This window comes from Cydia pomonella, chromosome 9 (assembly GCF_033807575.1).
Source record: "Cydia pomonella isolate Wapato2018A chromosome 9, ilCydPomo1, whole genome shotgun sequence".
NCBI classification, from domain to species: domain Eukaryota; kingdom Metazoa; phylum Arthropoda; class Insecta; order Lepidoptera; family Tortricidae; genus Cydia; species Cydia pomonella.
Window position 1 is genome coordinate 2,778,502 of NC_084711.1, and position 22,910 is coordinate 2,801,411.

The following is a 22,910-nucleotide window of genomic DNA, read 5'->3' on the forward strand; positions in this document are numbered from 1 at the left end:
ACCGCTACGTCATCTGTCAAACAGCATCGCACTCTCAAATATTAAATAGGCTTCAAATAAGGTATTTCGCTTAATAAGCGTTTTATTGTAAGGTAAAACGCTGCTATTAAATAAATATATATCTGCATAGGTGGGAGACACACCAATGAAACTTGAAAACAAAAGTAAACAATGTTTCAGGCCATGGTTCAGCAACAAAAACCTTGGTCATTTACCACCAGTGGCCTAGTATGAATATGATTTAAAAAAGAAAACTACTATGGAAAACGAGGCAAAGAGTTAACCAACGTTAGTGGACTGTTATTTCACGGTTTTGGGCTGATCACCACTAGCACGAGAGAACACACGAGACTTTAAAGCGGGAAACATATGTTTGGAAACAAAAGTGACCACCCACCTTTCCCCTGATGCTGGAATAGTCTGTTTCACTCTCTTTGTAGCCCTCCATCTCCGGAAGCGGCGCCGCCGCTGCGGGGGACTCCGCGTCGTTGTCCATGTCCAGTTCAGATCGCGGGAATAACAACACTTCTTATTACACAATTATGTCATCACATAACTAGACCCAACTCGTACTTCCAGGTTTGTATTCGCTACAAATAAACAAAACAAGATATTAAAAGTCAGGCAATGTCAATTGAATACTAAATAATGAACAAAATTTAATCGGAATAGCGACAAAAAATACTACGACTATTTCACAGCGCTAAGTTACGAAAATAGATTTGTAAACGTATGAAGCTTTTTGGCAAGGTGATAAATTAGTGTTTATTGTAATTCAATAAAACTCACTAGTTATAAATTAATCGTCGTTAACTAATGAAAATAGCTCGCTACACCAATAACAGATGGAAAAAATGCCAACTTTTTGACAACTCAACTCGACATTTTCCTTTCTAGTACGGCGTATTTCATCGTTTTACAAAAATGCCCTATCTGATTTCATTTCTAAATTCTCGATTAAAACTGTGACTGAAATAGGAAAAGTAATGTAAGAGAAATTGCGATTAAACTAAGAAGTGCCAACATTAGAAATTAATTTATTGACTTAATGCATGGCGAGATTGAGTAAGCCTTCTTTTGGTTTTCTTATTGTATCTGTGTACGCCATGAAAACGTCGAAAAAGTAAACAAGTAGAGGATGTGATTTCTTTTATAATTTATTGAATTTTATACAAAGAAGAACTGTAATTCGTGATATCGATTCGATACTATGGTTCTTTGGATATCGCTGTCCTTGAACAATCAATATGGGTGAAGATTTTAGTACATCCGATTGTTCTTGGAAGAAAATGGTAATAGCGAAAGCGAACGACGAGTGGATCTCTACAATAAAAACGGAACAGATCGATGCACACAGAGATATGAATACTTCGGATTTTAGTATGGACGCTATCCAAATGCCCTTCGGCGGCGTGAAGGAGGAGCCGAACATGGAGCGATCGTACCAGGAGTACGGGGACGACGGGTCATCAACGGGGCCAGAGGACCCGCTGCTGATCGAAGAGTCGGGTGCCGCCGGTCGGCGCAGGAGGAAGGGCTCGGGGCCACGGAGCGAAACAGACGAGGAACGGGCTGCAAGGCTGGCCAAGATGTCGGCGTACGCCGCGCAGCGGCTCGCCAACGAGACGCCGGAGCAGCGTGCGCTGCGCCTCAAGCGCATGTCAGAGTACGCGGCGCGACGGCTGGCGCACGAAAGCGCCGAGCAGCGCGCGCGGCGCCTGTCGCGCATGTCGGCGTATGCTGCACGGCGTCTTGCCAGCGAGACTCCCGAGCAGCGCCGCACGCGCCTGGCACGGATGTCAGCCTACGCAGCGCGCCGACAGGCCCTCAAGAAAATCTCTAACAGTGCTGCTAACTCCCATCCCCCTATAGAGCCCAACTTTCCGCAGTTGAACAATGACATGAACAACCAAAGTTGAGAGCACCTAAGCAGGATCTGTAGTGACCACTGGAGAGTTAGCTACCAAAAATTATGGTGTTATCCTTTTTATTGTGACAGAAGGTCTATTTGATTGTGGGATTTGTCCGGGTGACATTAGGAATTGAATAGGATTGTTTATGGAAGTTTACTTTATTCTAACTTTATAGAATGTGTATTATGCAATAACTGAATTTAATATTATATTAGTGTTATTGTAAATAATTATCTGCTTTTTTTATGTAATAGCATATTCTATGTTTTTATAGAGTATTTATTTATGTATACTGTGAGGTTTGCTAATGTAGAGCAGCATAGTACCCGTGAGGTCATGAGTGTTTATCTCGGCACATATTTTTACAAGTTTAATTGAGATTGAAATTGTCATGTGTACCTTTCAAAAGATCGTAATAAATGCATTTTGTATGTTTTAGTGACATATATTGTCATATTATTTTTCTCTTAGTTTCTGACTGTGAAGACACTTGTATATACACTTTCTTGGATATAGTTTTGTCCATTAACCTTTAAACTGCCACCGTCGGCTATGGCCGACATCTGAAAGATTTGCCAAGGACGCCAACAACGGCTACAGCCGACAGTTTCTCCAATGCAATAGGGACTAACGTGGGACTCCATAAAGTTCAATTTCGCTTAAATAATCGTGATCGCCTGTGTCCGGGGCACGGCATGTTCCTTCGACGTCGGCGTTCAAAAGGTTAAAAACTGGACTGGTGTCTCCAACACTGTTAGGAGAAGTCATTAGACATATAAAAGCTGCATAAGTGTATACTGTAGAATTGCTAACCACCCTCATTCACCTCTATACCCTTTCCCTCACAGTTGGAGTATGTATCATCCCACCATAAACATGTTCATGCGAAACCATAAGTTACTGTCAAAAAGTTATCAGATATCTTGTAGAGCCAAACTTGAAACTCTAAAAGCCCTAACTTCACAAACTCTACACTTTAGTCAATATGCTTGGCTTGGCGAGGGCACAGTCTATGTGCCAAATCTGTTTACTGTTTTTACAGGCTTGAGACTGCCTATAAGCTTATACAATCTGCAATTCTTTTTCAATGTTAAGATTTAGGGATACCAATAAAACAAGGATATGAAACACAAAATTAACATTCTTATAGTTTATTGAAATCATTTTCTATAAAATCATCCATAAATAAATTTCAAATGAGTAAACTTATAGATATAGAACCACAATAAAGTTAACTTAGCTAAAGTTAGCTACCATTCTATTCTGAGATTCAGTGCCTGAAGATAAGGAATGTTTTTGTCAGTCTATTAATTCTATTATACTTACATTTAATATCCCCACCCCGGGTCCCGGGTTCAAATCCTGGTAAGGGCATTCATTCGTGTGATGAGCATGGATATTTGTTCCTGAGTCATGGGTGTTTTCTATGTATTTAAGTATTTATAAATATTTATATATTATATATATCGTTGTCTAAGTACCCTCAACACAAGCCTTATTGAGCTTACTGTGGGACTTAGTCAATTTGTGTAATAATGTCCTATAATATTTATTTATTTATTTATTTTTATTTATTTATTTAATATCTACTTTATACATTGACTTGTCAAACACATGTTATATAATCGTAATAGGTGTTCTGTTTTTATATGGATTATGTTAATTTATCTACATATTTTAGGGTCATCAAGAAGAATATATGTAAATGGTTTATGATATAAAAAATTCGAAACCTTAAAACTAATATAATATATTGAAAAAGATAGCCTACACTTTAATAATACTTATGTACAGATCAATTCACAGAAGTTAGCGCCGAGTTATTAAATATCTATGAAAACATACAGATATAGGTAAGGCAAAACTCTTGACCATGGATGACTCTTATATCTTTGCAATAAGGTCGAATTATAAGTTAACAGAGGGCCTACCGCGAAAATCGAGATTTCATTATCTGCCACTATTACTCTTGCATATTCGAGCGGGAAAATCAATAGGGCGATTTTCCGACAAAATATACGCCGATTTTCGATACGCCGACAGGTTCTTTGGCCGAGTAACGATTGGCAGAATGTCATTACGCATAATGGTCGTTTGCACGAGTAATCAGTACGCAGAACATTGATACGCATATTTACTTTTCGTATAATAATCATTTAGTAACTGTCACAATTACCGGAGAAACTATTGGTCGAAACACAAATAGGTCGAATAATCATTTGGCATTAATACTGATTAGCAAAACTTCCCTCTTATTTATGGCTAGACTAAGACATGACTAACCCACAGAACAACTTTTAGTTTGAGTCGGATAAACATGGTTTTGATACATTTAGGGCCACGCTCAGTGTAGGGTTCCGTAGTTACTCTTCCGTCACAATAAGCTAAACTGGAGCTTAAAGTATAGTAAATTGTTAACCAAGGGATGAAACGGTACCTTTCACCCGAGTTAAACAAATAGACAAATTTGCATAATCAGTACCTAATTAAAGTAAGTCTTTTTACTATGAAGGGAAAACTTTTTGCGATAACTCAAAAAACAGCTAAACTGATCATGTCCGCTATAGTTTTCATTTAATGTCTTTCTTAAGCTCTACTTCCACGATTTTTTTCATATTTTTTGGACCTATGGTTTAAAAGTTAGAGGGGGGGGGGACACATTTTTTTTTCTTTCGGAGCGATTATCTCCAAATATATACTTTATCAAAAAAGTTATGGTTGAAAACCCCCATTAGTTTTGAAAGAGCTTTCCAACGATACCCCACACTCTAGGGTTGAAGCGAAAACAAAATTTTACCTCCACTTTACGTGTAGGGGAGGTACCCTAAAAAAAAAAATTTTTAGATTTTATTGTACGACTTTGTCGGCTTTATTGATTTATATATCCATGCCAAATTTCAGCGTTCTAGCACTAACGACCACGGAGCAAAGCCTCGGACAGACAGACGGACATGGCGAAACTATAAGGGTTCCTAGTTGACTACGGAACCCTAAAAAGGATCATATTTTATTTCATCCTTTTTGAAGTCGGTTTTCTTTTTTTTGTAAATAAAATATTTCGCAAATAACGATGTATAAAATGTGGAACGTTATTCGACTAAACATTCCTTGAAAGATTACTCTGTCAGATGGAAATCGTCTAATAATTATAATAATAGTTCCGCTTATCTATATATATAAATGCACGTGTCCTAAGCTGACTGATTGACTGACTCATCAACGCAGAGCCGAAATTACAAATGCTAGAAAGTTGAAATTTACACCCTAGGTTGCATTTATAAAGTGTACAAGAGCTAAGAAGCGATTTTGAGAATTCAACCTCTAAGGGAGTTAATAAAAAGGGGATGAAAGTTTAGTATAGGGTTCCAGTTTTATTTTAAGCTAGGATTTCAAAACTTTGTAAAAAGATATATTATTAAAATACAAGAAAACGGATTTGAGCGTTTTTGTAAATTCATCCCCTAAGGTGGTGAAAAAGGGATTGAAAGTTTGTATGGAGATCAAAAAATTTTTTGAGCGCGGGACTTGAAACTCATGGTATACATGGGCATATTATTAACACAAGAAAAGCAAATTCAGGGTTTTATAAAATTCATCCCCTAACAGGCTTAAGAAGGGGTTGAAAGTTGGAATACATTACAAATTCTTTGAAACTTCTTATAAAGGAATGCTGATTACAAATAAAAGTTATTTCAACGTTTTTGGAAATTCAACCCCTAAGGAAAGGGGTTAAAAAGGAGACGAAAGTTTGTATGGGGTTCAAGTTTTATTTTGAGCTAGGAACTTGAAACTTTGTAAAAAGGAATTTTATTAAAATGAAAGAAAAATGTTTTCAGTGTTTTTGAAAATCGATTTCGCAAGGTAGTGAAAAAGGGGTAGAAAGTTTGTATGATCTTCTGAAAATGTCTTGATCTCACATTTTTTGAGTGCGGGGCTTGCATTTTTATACAAACACATATTATTAAAATACAAGGAAAGTAAATTCAGCTTTTTTAAAAATTCATCCCCTAAAAGGGTTAAAAGGGGTTGAAAGTTTGTATGGGGTTTAAATATTATTTTATGCTAGGAACTTGAAACTTCGTTAAAAGGTATTTTTTTAAGAAGAAAATAAATTTTAGCGTTTTTTAAAATTTATCCCCCAAGGTGGTGAAAAAGGGGTTGCATATTTGTATGGAGATCAATCATTCTTGTAAGTGCGCGATTTGTATCTTTGTTTAAAGGCATATTCAAATCAATCATCAATCAATTTAAGCATATCAAAAGGCAGGGTGTAAATCCTGGTAAGGGCATTTGTTCGTGTGATGAGCATGGATATTTGTTCCTAAGTCATGGGTGTTTTCTATGTATTTAAGTTTTTATAAATATTTATATATTATATATATCGTTGTCTAAGTACCCTCAACACAAGCCTTATTGAGCTTACTGTGGGACTTAGTCAATTTGTGTAATAATGTCCTATAATATATTATTAGAATATAAGAAAAGTAATTTCAGCATTTTTAAAAATTCATTCTCTAAAAGGGTTAAAAAGGGGTCGAAAGTTTGAATCCAGTACAAATAATGCTTTAAACATTTTTAGAAAGGCATACTTAATATAACATTACTAAAATAAGCTAGGAAACTTTCCTTTTAAAGTTTGCATCAGGAACAAAAAATTTGTAAACAGAGAACTTGGAATTACGTAAAAAGACACAATAATGGAAAACAACAAAAAGTGATTTCAGCGTGTTATAAATGTATTCCCTAAGAGAGTTAAAGTTGATTGAAAGTTAGGATTAATCTCCTAATTCGATGAAAAAGGGTTCAAAGTTGGCATCGGGAGCCAGTATTTTAATAGTGGACTTGAAAGTCTTCGAAGGGGGCTGAGAGGGATTATATCGAGAACATTTTTTTCAGTTAGGGGCTTGAAACTTCGTTGGTTGGGACAAAGAAATCTTAGACGTTGTATAATAATTAACAATTTATTAACCGTCCCTACTGCTATATTTTGCTGTATAATGTTCTAATACACTCATGTAAAGAATATATAACAACCAACCGATATAAAAATCCACGCGTACGAAGTCGCGGGCAACACCTAGTTTACACATAAGCGAACCGTACCCCTAGTGTAAATAAATTCGATTTCCAAACGTGACGTACGCGTTTGCGTTTAGTCTCATTTTGTATTGGATTTCGAAAGAGCGCGCCAAGCGGGACGTTTTGGAAACTCAAAATCCTATACAAAATGAGACTTAACGCAAACGCGTTCGTCACGTTATGATGTCGATCAAAGTTACACTAGGGGTACTGAACTGTACATATGTGAACCATGAGTCTGCGTAACGTTAGTAGACTAAGAGTTACACCTACAAATGAATCACTGCGAAATGATGTTCGGCGAATCGTTGTTTGCGAATCAATAATCGGCGAATCGTTGTTTGCGAATCAATAATTTGCGAATGAATTTTCGGAGAATCATTAGGTACCCATTCGAGCGATAGAGCGGCAGATAACGAAATTTCGATATTCCCGGTAGACATAATGTTACGAATTTCGCGTCAGCTCTTGTGACTTGATCTGTAGTATAATTACATAATACTCCAAGTCCAAACTTAATTAATCTTTAATAATCAAATAGACATATCGATTTTTAGACTTGAGCAAAGATCGATATCGGTAATTGATGTTTACATACAATAAAGCTAAATATTAGGTAATACTAGTACAAAAGTAAATCATCTGTAAATCAATATTTAAACAAAAAACACTCAAAGCATATTGAAAGTACTCATAATGAACTGTATAAGTTCCACATTTCCAAAAACAGTAATCAGAATCATCGGTAAGTTAAATACGCTAAATCATATTTACATAACGACACCAAAAAATCTATTTCATTTTTTCTTAAATATCCTGCGGACAATAAACTTAAAATTATAGGCAAACGTCATATTTGACTTACCGCATAGACCAATCAATGAAGCACTGTATCCCAACGATTATTAGTTAGGCGGTATAGACCTTGTAGGTCGGCGCTAGCGAGCCGTGTTGGACTTGGAACTAAGTCGCCCGACGTGATACACCAAGTTACCGGCTAGGTGTTACCCGGCGGTATAGCTACATAAGCGGTTAAAATACATGGTTGGCGCTAGCACGCGGTGTCGGCGGGCAACGGCGCGGCCGCGAGCAGCTGACGAGTGGACGACGTGGAGCTGTAAGAGTCACCTGATGAACGCACCGAGGATTGCGAGAGCGGCGTGCCTGAAATTATAAATAAAAAAATATAGGGTCATTCTTACACAAATTGACTAAGTCACACGGTAAGCCAGGCTTGTGTTGTGGGTACTCAGTCAACGTTTTATACAAGGTGCCCGTGAGCATTGCGAGACATTTTAACTAAGCATCGTTGGTAATATTTAGAAACTAAAATGTCATATAAAATTTTCTGGATTAGGTCTAGTTTCAGAGATAATTAAATGTTTTTCGAAATAATTCTTTCGCCATAAGTCGGTACAAAACACATTTTTGACTGCGGTATTGCCACTTTGAGATCTAGACTGGACATACCTATTGATTGACATCGAAAAATTAAAAAAATGTATTCGAGAGGCTACCCCCAAATAAAAAAAACTTATTGTATACATGTAAAAAACGTGATAATATTTACCTGGCAAGGAAGTGACGCGATGCGGCAGCGCCCAGCGCTGCGGAGTGCCGTCGCCGGCCACCGGCCCATTGCTCATCGGCTCCTATTATCACACGTCATCGTTACGCCAAGTCAAATCGACTCAATAAAATAAAAATAACTAAAATGAAGTCATATTACTATATCTTTCACTCTTGCTGTGAGTAGAGTACGCAATAGGGGATATTACTGCAATGTTGTGCCACCAGAGTGCAGCACTATAGATCGTGTCATTCACGAAGACGCGTGCCTTGACTCATATTGTCATGTTTTTAAAGGTTAGATTTGACAAATCTGCGCGTCATCGTGGATGACACGAACTATAGCACATATTGTAAAGTTGTGAACTATTAGATTAACTTGTACATACCTACCATCGCTCACACCGTTAACTGTCCATCGGTAGACCTTATTACAAAAGGCATAAGGTCCACCGATGGACAGTTAGTGTTGCTGTTTGTACTACGCCTTAAACAGTTTATTGACAAGTTTTCTCTATGACTTTGATGCGTCAAGGGGGTCATCCATTAATTCCATAATACGCTTAGGGGGAAGAAAGGGGTCATTACAATGTGACATGACGTGACAAGTGGAGGGGGCAGTCACAAACTTTGTGACGTCACTGTCGTCACTTTAACTTCATCGGTAACCGATTTTTTTTATCATTGTAAACAAAGTAAAATAACGAATTTATGGAACGATAATCCTTTTTCTTTCGTTTAATTTTCTTCCATTGTCGGGTTTGTGTTATAAAATTACTAACATTTCTTATATCAAAATTGCCAAAAATGTGACGTCACACCAGGGGGGAGGGGTTTGCTAGATGTGACCAAGTGTGACAAAGAGGGGGGGACGGGTCAAATAACCTAGAAATTCGTGTGACGTAATTAATGGATGACCCCAAGGTGCTTTTTTTACAGAGTCTACCGGGAATCGCGAAAATCTAATTTTCTATATCTGCCTCTCTATCACTCGAATATGCAACAGTGATAGAGAGACAGTTAACGAAATTTCGTGTTTAGCGGTAGGCCCTCAATTTGTGCTCGTAGCGCCCTCTATGCAGAGTTTTGCGTAATATTCCGTATTGTGAACGAAAAGTTACGAGATACCCAGTTGTCAGTTTTTGGTTAGTTTAGTAATATTATATTACAAATATAGGAGCGAAATCAAAACTCGACTATGGTGGAATGCTCCACCACTAGATCTCATAGCCGTCATAGCGATAAGGATACGAAATACGAGTTATATATTAAATACACACCTGTCTACTTACAATACGATACAACTAGAGATATCGTACAATACCAGTAGATAATGTAACTACTTTACGTTTGGCCATTTCACGCAAGGCAAGGACCATGTGTTTAGCTGTTTTTTCCCAAAATTTAAATACAGAATACCCAAAGTACAGCATAAGATGGTTAGTCATTGCATAAAACGTCCAATTTTATGATCTGTAACTTATACTACTTAACATAACCTGTGTAGTGCACTTTTGTTTATTAATTGAATAAGGTCTCACACGTGTACAAATCGTTAACTGTACACAGTAACGACAACGGTAGTTAAATATGATGCCACATGAAAAATATGACTTAAAAAATAGTTTATAAATAGCTGTGTGATGCAACTTAAAAGAACGAACCAAAATAATAACCACAATGCAAAACAAAAATAACGTATTACGTGAAGAATGAATGCGCAAATTAAACCACAACAACAGAACGATATCACCGCTACAAAAAGACATGATGTCAAAAACCAAGAATGCCTGCTGATGCAAGAAAGCTCTTACGACATATGAGACTCCACTTATTTACAATTCTCCCACCCCGTGCCGTGTTAAGTTAGGAGTCAGGGTTAGAGGGGGTATTAACTGCCGAAACCAGACCAATTCAAGAAATCCGGACATTTGGTAATCCCACTAATTACCAGCTAGTTGTTACCAGTGGGAACTATTGGAATTTTTTTCCCACCTTTTTCCCACTGCGGAGAAAAATCCCAGTAGTTACCACCAACAAAGTAGTTACCACTGGTAAAAGGTGGGAAAAAATCCCAGTAACTACTGGTAACAACTTGGTGTAAACGAGGGGGAACAACCATCTCGTTTTTTTCGAGCGTCTTATAAAATTATTGTCGTCCAAAAATAACATTATATACGCGCTTTAAAAATTCCACTCTAACGAGCTCCGGGTGGGTTCATTGTCCATGACCCGTATATGCGTCACGGCAAGCCTCTATTACAAAGCCTTAAGGTTAACAATTCAGATTGGGAGAGTGAACATATTAAAGTAGCGCAAATTTTATAAGAATCGTAATGTTTGACTGTGAAGATTTGATTGTGGGTTTATACATTTTACGCGTAAGCGTTTTAATGAATGAAGTGTTTTAATCCTAAGCGTAATTGAAGGTTTCTTACCCCGTCTTCAGATTGCCAGTTTGGTCCCGCCCCAATATTAAAGTTAAGATAACTTCAGATTGGTTTACACAGAGTTCACACAGAAAAATAATGTCGTAAGAGCCCCTACACCCGCTCGGCACGCAGACTTACAGCATGTTTGTGCTTGGGCACGGTCAGAATGGTGGTGGCGGTGTCCTCCGGCGTGAAATAGTCCGAGTCCTCGGCCGGCGGCGACCCCGCCGAGCCCGCCGAGCTCGCTGCTTTTACCAACAACCAACTTTTACCAACCCTATTCACCCTATACTATACAGTCTAAAGTTCGCGTTTTCACGTGTTTTATTTGAGAGGTTTGCTTGCAAATTAATTGCCCAAGACAGTCCAAACTAAGTCTCCACCGAAGTACCGACATAAACCACAAATTCCTATGAAAATATAACTTATCAGACATTTCCATACTTTATTACTGTAAAGTCTGGGCAGTGTAGCTTAAGTCGTATTTAGTTGGCGTTATAATAATGAAATTTATTCTTAATTACTTAGCCTCAATTTTATGATTGAAATGGAACATCTTTCTGCTGCGCAGCTTCAAATAAACAGACACTTCATTTCGCGACATTTTTTTTCAGAATACTGAGCGATATTTTAATCAAATTAATTGTGGTCTAAAAGTTTCAAAAAGGCCTTTTTTATATACTAAAAAAAACAGCGACAATGAGCAAACTTTAGACCGTCTATGATACTCCAGTCAATGAGGGTGGCGATCTTGAGTATTATTGCTCCTTACCCGTACAATAATAAATGAAAATAACAAATTTTGGTAAAATGTAACTTGTATGGTATGGTCTACTCATGTTGGAATTTCCTAATATGTGTGATTTTCGCCTTATAAGCAATGTTTTTTTGTGAATCTGGATTATCACGATCGATGCTGATTAAGCAACAATATTTGATAAAATAAATTTAGTACAGGGTCGTAAATAATATTTATTTTAATACATAACTAAAGGATGTAATGATTTTCGCTGTAATAAGCGGATGACGAAAAATCATCAATAATATGACACCAGCCTGATATGATGGTACAATGATATTGGAATTTCTGAATCTTGAACAACACCAAGCATGCCTGAAGATTTAACGTCGGCGAGCAGATGATTTACCATTCCCTGTGAATGTATCGATAAATAAAAAATCGTATAATTCTGTGAATACTACGTTTTAGATTCTCCGGTTAAACTGTAACTAACTATAGACCTAACAAGGTACTTAGTCGGTACTCTAGGTATGCGTGGCGGTGCGGGAGGACTTACAGTTTACATTTTTGAGTGCTTACTTCATAAATTACTTACTTACTAGTTTGGCGCAAAGAGCATTCCATTTTACCCGGTCCTGCGCGGATTCACGCGTTTTCACTGACACCGAGCTCACGGCGATCGACCTCAAAATGTGTGTTTCTCTTCATAAGTCAGAAACACACATCACACACATGAGACACCCGTGATATAGCAACACCCTTAGACTTCGAAGATCGCTCAGCGTTGCTTGTTAGTCTCCATAGGCTACTGTGGCCAAATCGAGAAAAAAATTGTCCAAAAATTTAATTCAGCAAAGAGCAAGTACCAGGGCCTCATGAGTTACGAGAAGGTGTCACTAACCGGCCGGGCCTGGGCGGGCCGGGCGCGTAACCAGGTATGCTCGCGTATATTTGCTAGAAACTTTTGCTTTGTTTACCTAAATTAAGATTTATTTTTGTTGACTCGTAGTAAAAGTACTGTATGCAACGTTGTATGAGTGGGTCAAAAAATGCTCGTGGCGTATTCCTTTACATGGTTGCATAAAATACTATAGTAATCTCAAGTGCAATTCGCTCCAAGCGGTTATTGTTACAGCTTCTGTTATATTGTGGTTATATTACATCTCTCCACACACGCACATCTCCCTAAGGAACCGACCGAGTCAAACATTGAATGGTTCGCGTTGAGCTCGATAGGACGAGAGTGTACTCACACGCGCGGGGCGAGGCGGGCACGTCGGGGTCGGGGTCGTCGATGTGCGCGCGCGGCGGCAGCGGCGAGCGCGCGCGCGCGCGCCCGCCCAGGTGGCCCACCTGCACGACAGGTACAGGTACAGATACTACTATTAGGGCTGCGATTTTAGTTACATTGCGGACTATTGAGATTACAACCAATTTGACAATTTATTTATTTTCCTTATTTAGAAACAGTCTCTTATAATAATAAATGAGCACAATATTGGGTAATTACAGTTATAGACTAACAGTTTCCTTCATTAGAGTATGAAAACCATATAACTTGAAAATAGCTACTTAAACTAAGAATGGAATTTCTAAGTTGTCTTATCGATTTTACAAAAATACATCCAACCAAAAAATAGAAATAGATAAATAGTAATAACAAATAAAAAGTGTAGTATAGGTAAAAAACTTAAGTAAGTCACCTGTTGTATGTAGTTGTGACGTGTTCGAATAGACATTTGTTTTGTTTGTGTGTGTCTTTTAAACATGTATTGTCTATTCGAACACGTCACAACTACATACAATAGGAGACTTACTTAAGTTTTTTTTTACCTTAACACTCTATATTTAAAGCCTACAAGAAAAAGATGCGCAATTTAAAATTAGTCTGAGGGTCGAACCCAACGCGCCTGCATTTTCTAAATTTACTTCCTTCCTCTACTAACAAACTTTGGCTTGCAAGACTTATACTTCTTTTTCTTTAGCGTTAGAAAATCTTGAAGTATCTTTTTTTAAAAAACGTTATTAGATAGTACATTATTGCAGAGGCCGGGAAACAGCAATTCGTCGAGTTTCGATTCGAAGCGGAGTCCGTCAAGGAAGACGAATTCACGAATTGCTGTTCCTGCCGAGGCATATACATATACCTAGTGCTTTTCTCCAAACATGCGAAGAAACAAGTAAAGTTATCATCAACCAGCACTCAAGTCAAAAACAATTTCCCTCTTTAATTATTAAAAAAAAAGTTAAAGGCACAATTTATTCTGCCATGCAGAAACATTTAATATTCGTTCATTCAATATAACATGGCAACGCGCATATAACTCCTCTGGAGTTGCAGGCGTACATAGGCTACGGAGACTGCTTACCATCAAGCGAGCCGTATGCTTGTTTGTCACCGACATAGAATAAAAAAAAATGTGCAATATAAGCTGTACGTGCAGGCACGAGATCTTCTTTCTCGTCTTTGATTTCATTAAGCACTTCGCACGATCATAAACAACCTGAAATGTTGCTGACCGGGTCGCGTAGAGGCGGCCCGCGGCTATAATAATTGGTTGTCTGGGTTTTTCTTAGTGGATGCGTGTTTTTAAAATGTAAAAAACAAAACAGTAATAACTTTATTATTACAACACTTACCCCGTTAGGCTGTAATGGGGCTTGTGGCTGTGTCAATAGAGGCGACAGTCGCTCAGCATCACTATCAGGCTCGTGTTCTTCAGCAGGCTCGGGTTCAGCGAGAGCTAGTTCGGCCGAGCCCTCGTCTTCGGAGCTCGGTTCGTGGACGGACGCTTCCGCGGGGTACTCGAGGCTTAGGGATGACTGGAAATAAAATAAGGTAGATATTTTTTTAACTTTGAATTTTTTTTCACAAATCACTAATTACAGATAACGCAAACGATATCACAGTCAAAAGTAAACTTTTCACACGCAGAAAACAGCGTACGAATTGTAACATTCATGGCCCATGTAACCCGCTATGTTGAGTCACAGTGCGTTCGGTGTGCTAGCACTATTTGGATAATTCATTATCACGAAAAAATCGAACTTTACAAGTAGGTGATACAAACGATATTTTTTTTTATAAAACCGTACCTTATTGACAGCTTCAGGGCTGACCCTCGCGGGCTCGCGCAGGAGCGGGCTGGCGGCGCGCTCGCGTCTTCCATCCTGCTCACGCGCTAAGAGCACCGACATGCGGAACTGAGACAATAAAAAATATATACTAAAAAATGTGAATGAAGTGTTTTTATTTATTATTGGAATTATAGGCATTGAGACTTATTATTTTAATTTATTTATTTACGTGAAACGTAAAGTTGAAGTCAGTTATTTGGGCCACATAGTGGCAGACCCGGCAATGCTTGACTTTACCTCTGGTGTGAGGGCATGTGTGTTGTTGAGTGCGCTGCCGAGACTGGTGGACGAGCTGCGCTCGAGGTTGCAGCGGTTCAGGATCTCCGCCGCCTGTACAAATAAAATATACTGATAGTAGAATCCCAAGAATCCACAGTGCCACAGTGACAAAATATTCAAGTAGATAACGATCAATATAATACAATATACGATACAATCGCAAACCTGGCAGTTGTTAGTGTAATTAGCCAGTGTTTCTCCGGGATTACGAAGACAATGTCGTGTTCAAAACATCGAACGTAATGTTCAAGCTTCTCGTCTAAGATGGTCGGCTCTTTATTATTTGTCACATGCCTGTCACGTTCTAACAAGTATGTAAGTGCGAAAGTGACGGGCATAGTGACAAGCGATAAAAATGGAACCATGCTGCCACTGCTGGTGTAACATATGCCTGAACAGGCTAGTAGGCGACGGCTCGGCTCTATCAATCCGCGGTCGGTCCGTGCTACAGAGCATGAAAACATTTATTACGGAGTGCTTGTATGAGGGACACAAGGTGCTTGTGAAGGGGTGGGATGTGGTCCGTGCTGTGTACAAGTACCTGCGAGGCGGTGTCCGTGTCGGGGCTGGCGATGGCGGGGGCGAGCGCGGGCGGGGCGAGTGCTTGTATGAGGGACACAAGGTGCTTGTGAAGGGGTGGGATGTGGTCCGTGCTGTGTACAAGTACCTGCGAGGCGGTATCCGTGTCGGGGCTGGCGATGGCGGGGGCGAGCGCGGGCGGGGCGAGTGCTTGTATGAGGGACACAAGGTGCTTGTGAAGGGGTGGGATGTGGTCCGTGCTGTGTACAAGTACCTGCGAGGCGGTGTCCGTGTCGGGGCTGGCGATGGCGGGGGCGAGCGCGGGCGGGGCGAGTGCTTGTATGAGGGACACAAGGTGCTTGTGAAGGGGTGGGATGTGGTCCGTGCTGTGTACAAGTACCTGCGAGGCGGTGTCCGTGTCGGGGCTGGCGATGGCGGGGGCGAGCGCGGGCGGGGCGAGTGCTTGTATGAGGGACACAAGGTGCTTGTGAAGGGGTGGGATGTGGTCCGTGCTGTGTACAAGTACCTGCGAGGCGGTGTCCGTGTCGGGGCTGGCGATGGCGGGGGCGAGCGCGGGCGGGGCGAGTGCTTGTATGAGGGACACAAGGTGCTTGTGAAGGGGTGGGATGTGGTCCGTGCTGTGTACAAGTACCTGCGAGGCGGTGTCCGTGTCGGGGCTGGCGATGGCGGGGGCGAGCGCGGGCGGGGCGAGTGCTTGTATGAGGGACACAAGGTGCTTGTGAAGGGGTGGGATGTGGTCCGTGCTGTGTACAAGTACCTGCGAGGCGGTGTCCGTGTCGGGGCTGGCGATGGCGGGGGCGAGCGCGGGCGGGGCGAGTGCTTGTATGAGGGACACAAGGTGCTTGTGAAGGGGTGGGATGTGGTCCGTGCTGTGTACAAGTACCTGCGAGGCGGTGTCCGTGTCGGGGCTGGCGATGGCGGGGGCGAGCGCGGGCGGGGCGAGTGCTTGTATGAGGGACACAAGGTGCTTGTGAAGGGGAGGGATGTGGTCCGTGCTGTGTACAAGTACCTGCGAGGCGGTGTCCGTGTCGGGGCTGGCGATGGCGGGGGCGAGCGCGGGCGGGGCGAGTGCTTGTATGAGGGACACAAGGTGCTTGTGAAGGGGTGGGATGTGGTCCGTGCTGTGTACAAGTACCTGCGAGGCGGTGTCCGTGTCGGGGCTGGCGATGGCGGGGGCGAGCGCGGGCGGGGCGCGCGCGGGGTGCGGGCCGTTCAGCGCCTCTATTAAGGACACTGGCTCATAGCCTGCTGGGATGTTCTCCATGCTTCCCTGGAAAAATACGAGTGGTTAAAACCCCGAAAAAATCTTTACGTCACGTTATAGTTAAGTGACGCATTCACCTGCTCTAGATACACCCTCAATACGATAAGACCGACGCAAATTTGTCCTTACCCATCAACGCAGAGCTTGATCTGCAGCAGAATCTGGAACGTGGCACGACAGTTATCCTGGATTACGAGTTGTATAGACTATGAACACAGATAAGTCGGCACAGCTCGAGAGGTATCTCTGCCACCGGATCTCTGGTACCGGAGTTGCACAGACAGAGATAGCTACAGTATGCGTGTCTCTATCACTCACCAGCGGCGGGCTCGCGGGGGGCGGGGGCGCGGTGGCCCGTTGTAAAGCCCTGATCTGCAGTAATGCCCTGAACGGCGCTCTACAGATCGGGCAGTTGTTCGCCTGGTACCGGAGAGAGTCCGCACACGAGTTGCACAGACAAAGATGGCGGCACGGCAGTATGAGGGTGTCTCGGACGTCGCACATGCAGATTACGCATTCCGAACCGCCTTCTTCGGTTTCTTCGTCGGAGGTTGGCTGAGGAAAAATGGACTTTAAGTACAGGGTAGCAAAATCACTTTTTGCTTCCGCGAAGAATTCCTCAACAAAACAACGATTTCCTCAAGTATACATTTTAAGTAGTTTAAGAGAGTTTGTCATTAATACTTTTACGGTCCAGATTTAAAAAAAAAAAACACAATCCAAGCCTCGTCGCCTCTTTAAAGTCCTAAATATTCGACATAAGAAAAAAACGATGTTATAGTATAGTCATTTTGCCCATATAATATCTAAGTGTACCCTATAAAGGGTTAAAATCAGTAAGGCAGGCCTACAAAACCTAGTTTCAAAAGACAATGCTTGGCTTGTTTATTACCTTACAAGTTTTGCGACATCTGTCCGGATCACCAGTGGTAAAATAAGATGGAAGTATTTTCTCACGCAAAAAAGTCGGTAAAGATGTACTATTAATTACTTGTAAATCTCGTGTGACTGAAAGAGCGGCATATATTAAAAGGCAGCAACACCATTCATCGGTAAATTGCAGACATCACTATGCAAATACTGCCGTGTCACATCACTAGTGGCGTGGCTTCCATTTAACTGTCAGTTCGGTTTTTAGCGCGAACCGCGTCACGTAATATCTTGCTATTCCTGATTAAACTTTTTTGGCTGTGTATTATCCAAATTCATTACTTTATTGTACAATTTTGCCTGTTTGCTTTGCTTTTAAATAAAATAAACATTGTATTTAAATAATGTTCTGGTGTTTTTACTCTAATCCACGAGCGCTGGTAGTGTGCACTTGCTGTTTCTAAAGGAAAGCACTCGCCAATCAGTGACATAGCGTGAACTAATCTAGCCGTGGGCGGAACCTGGGAGGCCCTTTTAGGCGTGTATTCCCAAGGTAATAACAATGTTGGCTTTGCGGGCCTCCCATAAGTGCGAGGCCGCAGGCGAACGCCCCATTCGCCCACGCCTAGCTACGCCACTGTCGCCAATAGCATTCCATATATTAGTTGTAGAACGGTCACTCGCAACGTATGATTAGGTTACCTTAGTGTCGAGATTCTTGTTCTCGATGCCGTAGATCTCCTGGAGCAGGTAGCACAGCCCGTCTACGAACAGCTTCTGTTTGAGGGCCTTTAATACGTAAGTGCCGTCTGAATGCTTCTCCACTACTGCAATCGTAGTGTGCGATTGACGGATTTCTGTAACAAATTATTAATAGATTACTTAAAACCTTCATTTCTAAATACCATGAGTCTCTTAAGTCCAACTAAACCGCTTGTCTTATTCTTATTCTTCTTTGTACCTATACAAAGAAATATTTCTACAAAAGTATTAAAATCCATTTATTTGTTAATAGAAATTACCTTCCAACAGGTTTCAGAGAAAGTCAGCAGCTGGGGTGTAGGGCTCGAAACATTTTCTTCCAATGAATCCTCCTGGTCAGCTTGAGTAACCTCCTCCCACCCCACCCCAAGAATAGAAGAATAGGTAGAAATATACTACCTACTTGACGAACTACAACTATTTCTGCTCCGAAGGACAAAACAGTTGTACATTACTTGTACCGCATTTTGCTAGCCTCTAGAAAAGACCTTTATGATGATAGGGATACTCACCAATGCCACTGATTTTCATGTCCACATAGTAAGTACTCTATTCTTAGCAGTGGTCCCTTCAGTGAACCTGAAACTGGTAACACTTACCGTCTTGGCCCTCGTCAACAACGCAGTAAATAGCGACGGGGATGATCTCCGTGTCTGCGTTGTACAGTAACTCCTCGTCAGCATGTCGGGAGGGGTCAAAGACATGTGCCAGCTGACAGAACTGCTGGTTCGCGCCCTTTTTGTAGTGGTATGTTTGGGAGGTCATGGCTGGGTCACGGGGGTAGTACCTGTTGGGGAATTATGTTGATATTTAGGATGGAGTTTTATACTAATAGATATACAGGAATGTTTGAGCCAGCCACACTTTGAGAGGTGAACAAGAACTTTCACTATTATATGTATAGGAAGACCACCTTATTTCACAATTTATAGGTTGGTCTCATAGTAAAAATTGTTCCTTATGACCTACATATTCACTACAAAACGTGTAGCTGAACCTGAAAATATTGCAAATTTAACATAATAGACACATACCCATTATTAATACAAAAAATTGTACTCTTATATCTTATCTTATACCATTATCAGCAACAAATATGCAAGCAGGTATTTAACTTATGTTTTTGAAAAAAAACTGATTTACAATCAAACCAATTTAACAATAACAATAGAGGACATTATTGTATCCCTTATATCAATATGACCATAGGTATTTATTTAAACTATTGTGGAATAGAAAATGGATTTTAATTTCTAAGTTCTACTTACACAACACCAGTTGGAGTAACTTCCTCAGTGCAGAAATAGAATATAGTGATGGCAATCCTAGCATCACAGTCAAAGGTAAACTCTATATTATAATATGTCCCCTTCCCGTTCTCCACGGGTTTGATCATGCCGTCTCCGATCTTGTTGTTTTCTACCAACTTGCCCACTGGCTCTGGGCAGCGGACAAAACGAAGCGACTCTTTGCGAATGTTTACAAGGCTTTTGAGAGTTTTGGTCGGCTCGTTTGATTGTGGTGGTGGGTATGGGAACTGAAAAATGTGTGTAGATTAGTAAAGTTGATAAAAAAATAAAAATTATAGGATAATTTTCACAGGTGAACCTAGTTCCACAATAAGCTCAATATTAATTATGATAAACACAGTAATAAATGCCCAGGATGTGAACCCGGGATGTCCTGCTTCGTAGGCAGGATCACTACCGACTAGGCTATGAGCTCATCAAAAGCTAAAGTTGATTCACAAATATTTGATCAATCAACCAAGGATTTGATTATTATATTGATTATGACATGATAGAAGTACTCTTGTCCAGATTGTTAACTTAACATATATGGACTATGCATGGTCAATTAAGAGTATTGCTGTTATGGTGACAAAAATATTAATTGCCTATTCCATTATGTCCTGCTGATATTATGACATTGGTTCTTGATTGAAGTCTAAAGTTTTCTAGGGACTAGCATTTACTAGATATTAGGTAACTCTAGCCTCCCCAGAAGCATTTTTCGAAATTCAAAAATTCACTCTGCAACTATGCCTCAAAGGCCCTTTTACAAATCAAATACAATATTTACCATAACATCATATAGTGACTAGTGACATGAAAAATACAAAGCAACATTTATAAATACAACAGCCAATACCTGGGTAAACATTACATTATAATAATCTTAAAATAAATAATTACTACAGTATAACAGAGATATATAGTCTCTATGGTTAATAAACTTCGGAGATGTAAAAGGTCCCCGATGTCAGAGTACTAACACTAATAAGATTTGGAAGTGTAAAGTTTCTCAAAGTGACAAAATGAAATTTATATTAAATAAATGGCTTTAAGCCTGTTTAGCCAACAGTTTTATAACCTAATGTTACAGAATACATAGCTAGTATATATCTGATAAGTCAAATGTATTATACAATATTATAGAGAGATGTGAAAGGTCCTCACGGTCTGAGAAAGATAATAATACTTATTAATAAAATTTGGAGCTGTAAAGGTTCTAGTCATTGTTTCACGTCAAGAGACTGTTAAGCATTTGTTTGCTTTTTAACTTGGAACCCTTCATTACTCAGTTCAAAATTCAGTGTAAAGTAAACACTATATAGTGACACTCAAGGGACTGGACGTTTTTTGACGCTATAGTTTTTGTTATATGGAGAGAAATTAATACTAAAATAAACCAACTATAGCCAACAAATGTAGACGTTATATGGAGTTTACAGTGTATTGTGGAATATGTACAAAAATTTGTATACCCTGCATGCTTTGGAGACTATCATGATATAATTTTATTAATAATTTTGCTTTTCTTTTTAATTTATTCAACATGCTATTCTCTCTGCACCAACTGTATCCCAGTTTTGCCCTATGATTGACTGCTAGAGAATGTCATTTGGAATTAAGTCCGCCATTAGTACCTTGTTGATTATATTTTGTGCAATAATGCAAATTAAAATCAGTGCTGGTTTGACATTAAAAGACATAGCAAAAGTAAGTACTACAAAGTTAATTCATAACTATGGTAACATTTTATTAATGACTGTTTGACATTCATTGTTTTTCTTCATATAATATTACTAAATTAGTAACTTACAGGAGTTGGGCGGCTGCCCAGAAAGTTCAAGTCTGCATTCTCTCCAAATAAGTAAGCTTCAGGCTGAGGTGTGTCAAATCGCTCACCACCCATGATGAAGTGGCTGCCAAAGTAGTTGCCTAAAATGGTATTCATTATAATATGTTTTATTCAATTCCAGAAAATGGTTTTTACTTTTTATCTTACCAAGTATTAAAAAAAAGTATAAATAAGTGGCCATGGCTAAAGCACTAGGTGCAGCGACTTGCCCCATTATGTAAGAATTTGTATTCGTTAATTTCATATTATACTAACCCTAGATTTAAGTATAAGTATGTTACTAACACAATATGGACAATGTTTGACATAAATAATTTTGTGTTTTTTTTTAATAAAAGTTTATGCAAAAGTTTAAAACTAGCTCAGTTTAGTACAACAAGCGTACTTCAATGCTTATTGTAGCAATTGTATTAGGTACAGCATAAGATAAATTAAACACTACATAACTAATAACAACAAACTATCTGGTTATAAATAATATGATCATACTATAACTACAAAAAAGCTGGAGTTGTAACGATATTGTAGCTCTGAATATGCTATACTTAGGAATGATTTTAAACCGTTATTATTGTAATTTAAACAAAAATTGTATAAATAGGGAGATAATCAATATAATCATCCAACGTATACTCGCAGCGCTTAGATGGTTATTCAAACGCAATAATCACCAATTTCGACATCGTCAAGTGAACAATACAAAAGGATAATATAAATAGGAGTATAAGGTCACCAGGTTTACCTGAGCGAGGTGGATATTTGTATGCATGATTCGACACGACATCAGCCTCCTCAACACCAGCGTTCTGCCTGCTGGCCAGGGCACCCATTGTTAAAATTCACTAAGACAATGTAATCACAACTATTATTTGACACAGTGGACGTGGTAATTATTATTTTGATCGCAAATAGCAGACAAACAGCGTATCAATAAATGCAAATTGAGACAGCTGAGTTGACAGTCATGACTGACACTGACGCAATAGAGGCATCTTTTATAGTCATTTACACTCGTGCCTCGTGGCTCGGCTCGCGGCTCGTCTCGTGTCGGTCTCGACCACAGCTCGTCAGCTCGCCGACCTAATCGTTACACTCTCGGCTCGTCTTGTTCGCGCGTACATTATTTAATTTTTGACACCTTTTTCTTTTAGGTGCGTACCAGTGCGTACACACTAAGC

The 22,910-nt window shown here is 39.8% G+C and overlaps 3 protein-coding genes across 3 annotated transcripts in view; 1 reads left to right on the plus strand and 2 right to left on the minus strand.

The window, feature by feature from the left end:
• The window catches only part of LOC133521101 (GTP-binding protein 1), a 28,498-nt gene extending 27,565 nt beyond the window's left edge, over positions 1–933 (minus strand). Inside the window, exons 1-2 of the mRNA XM_061855864.1 lie at positions 790–933; positions 398–590 (exon numbers count right to left, since the gene is read on the minus strand). Of these exons, the coding sequence (XP_061711848.1) occupies positions 398–496 (99 nt within the window). The 5' untranslated portion in view covers positions 497–590; positions 790–933. The remainder of the gene's footprint in view (positions 1–397; positions 591–789) is intronic.
• A 144-nt stretch (positions 934–1,077) lies between these two features.
• On the plus strand, positions 1,078–2,359 carry LOC133521104 (zinc finger protein 821-like). The gene has a single exon (XM_061855868.1). It carries the CDS (start codon positions 1,248–1,250, stop codon positions 1,917–1,919), a length of 672 nt encoding a protein of 223 aa, XP_061711852.1. The 5' UTR covers positions 1,078–1,247; the 3' UTR covers positions 1,920–2,359.
• A 4,981-nt stretch (positions 2,360–7,340) lies between these two features.
• LOC133520982 (uncharacterized) lies at positions 7,341–22,800 on the minus strand. Its single transcript, XM_061855702.1, has 14 exons — positions 22,475–22,800; positions 21,694–21,812; positions 19,857–20,125; positions 19,188–19,375; positions 18,529–18,683; positions 17,275–17,511; positions 15,694–16,962; positions 15,111–15,203; positions 14,832–14,939; positions 14,376–14,558; positions 12,985–13,088; positions 11,132–11,279; positions 8,563–8,644; positions 7,341–8,156 (listed from the first exon to the last, which is right to left on the minus strand). The coding sequence occupies exons 1-14, from the start codon at positions 22,560–22,562 to the stop codon at positions 8,044–8,046; spliced, it is 3,156 nt and encodes a 1,051-aa protein (XP_061711686.1). The 5' UTR covers positions 22,563–22,800; the 3' UTR covers positions 7,341–8,043.
• Positions 22,801–22,910: the final 110 nt, after the last annotated feature.

Excerpts from the sequence above, each read along its gene's own strand:
- LOC133520982 (XM_061855702.1), bottom strand. The coding sequence starts at position 22,562 with ATGGGTGCCCTGGCCAGCAGGCAGAACGCTGGTGTTGAGGAGGCTGAT. Across the intron at positions 19,376-19,856 it reads GTTACTCCAACTGGTGTTGT|GTACTACCCCCGTGACCCAG; the intron begins GTAAGTAGAACT and ends ATTCCCCAACAG. Across the intron at positions 15,204-15,693 it reads ACACGGACACCGCCTCGCAG|GCGGCGGAGATCCTGAACCG; the intron begins GTACTTGTACAC and ends TTATTTGTACAG.
- LOC133521104 (XM_061855868.1), top strand. The coding sequence starts at position 1,248 with ATGGGTGAAGATTTTAGTACATCCGATTGTTCTTGGAAGAAAATGGTA.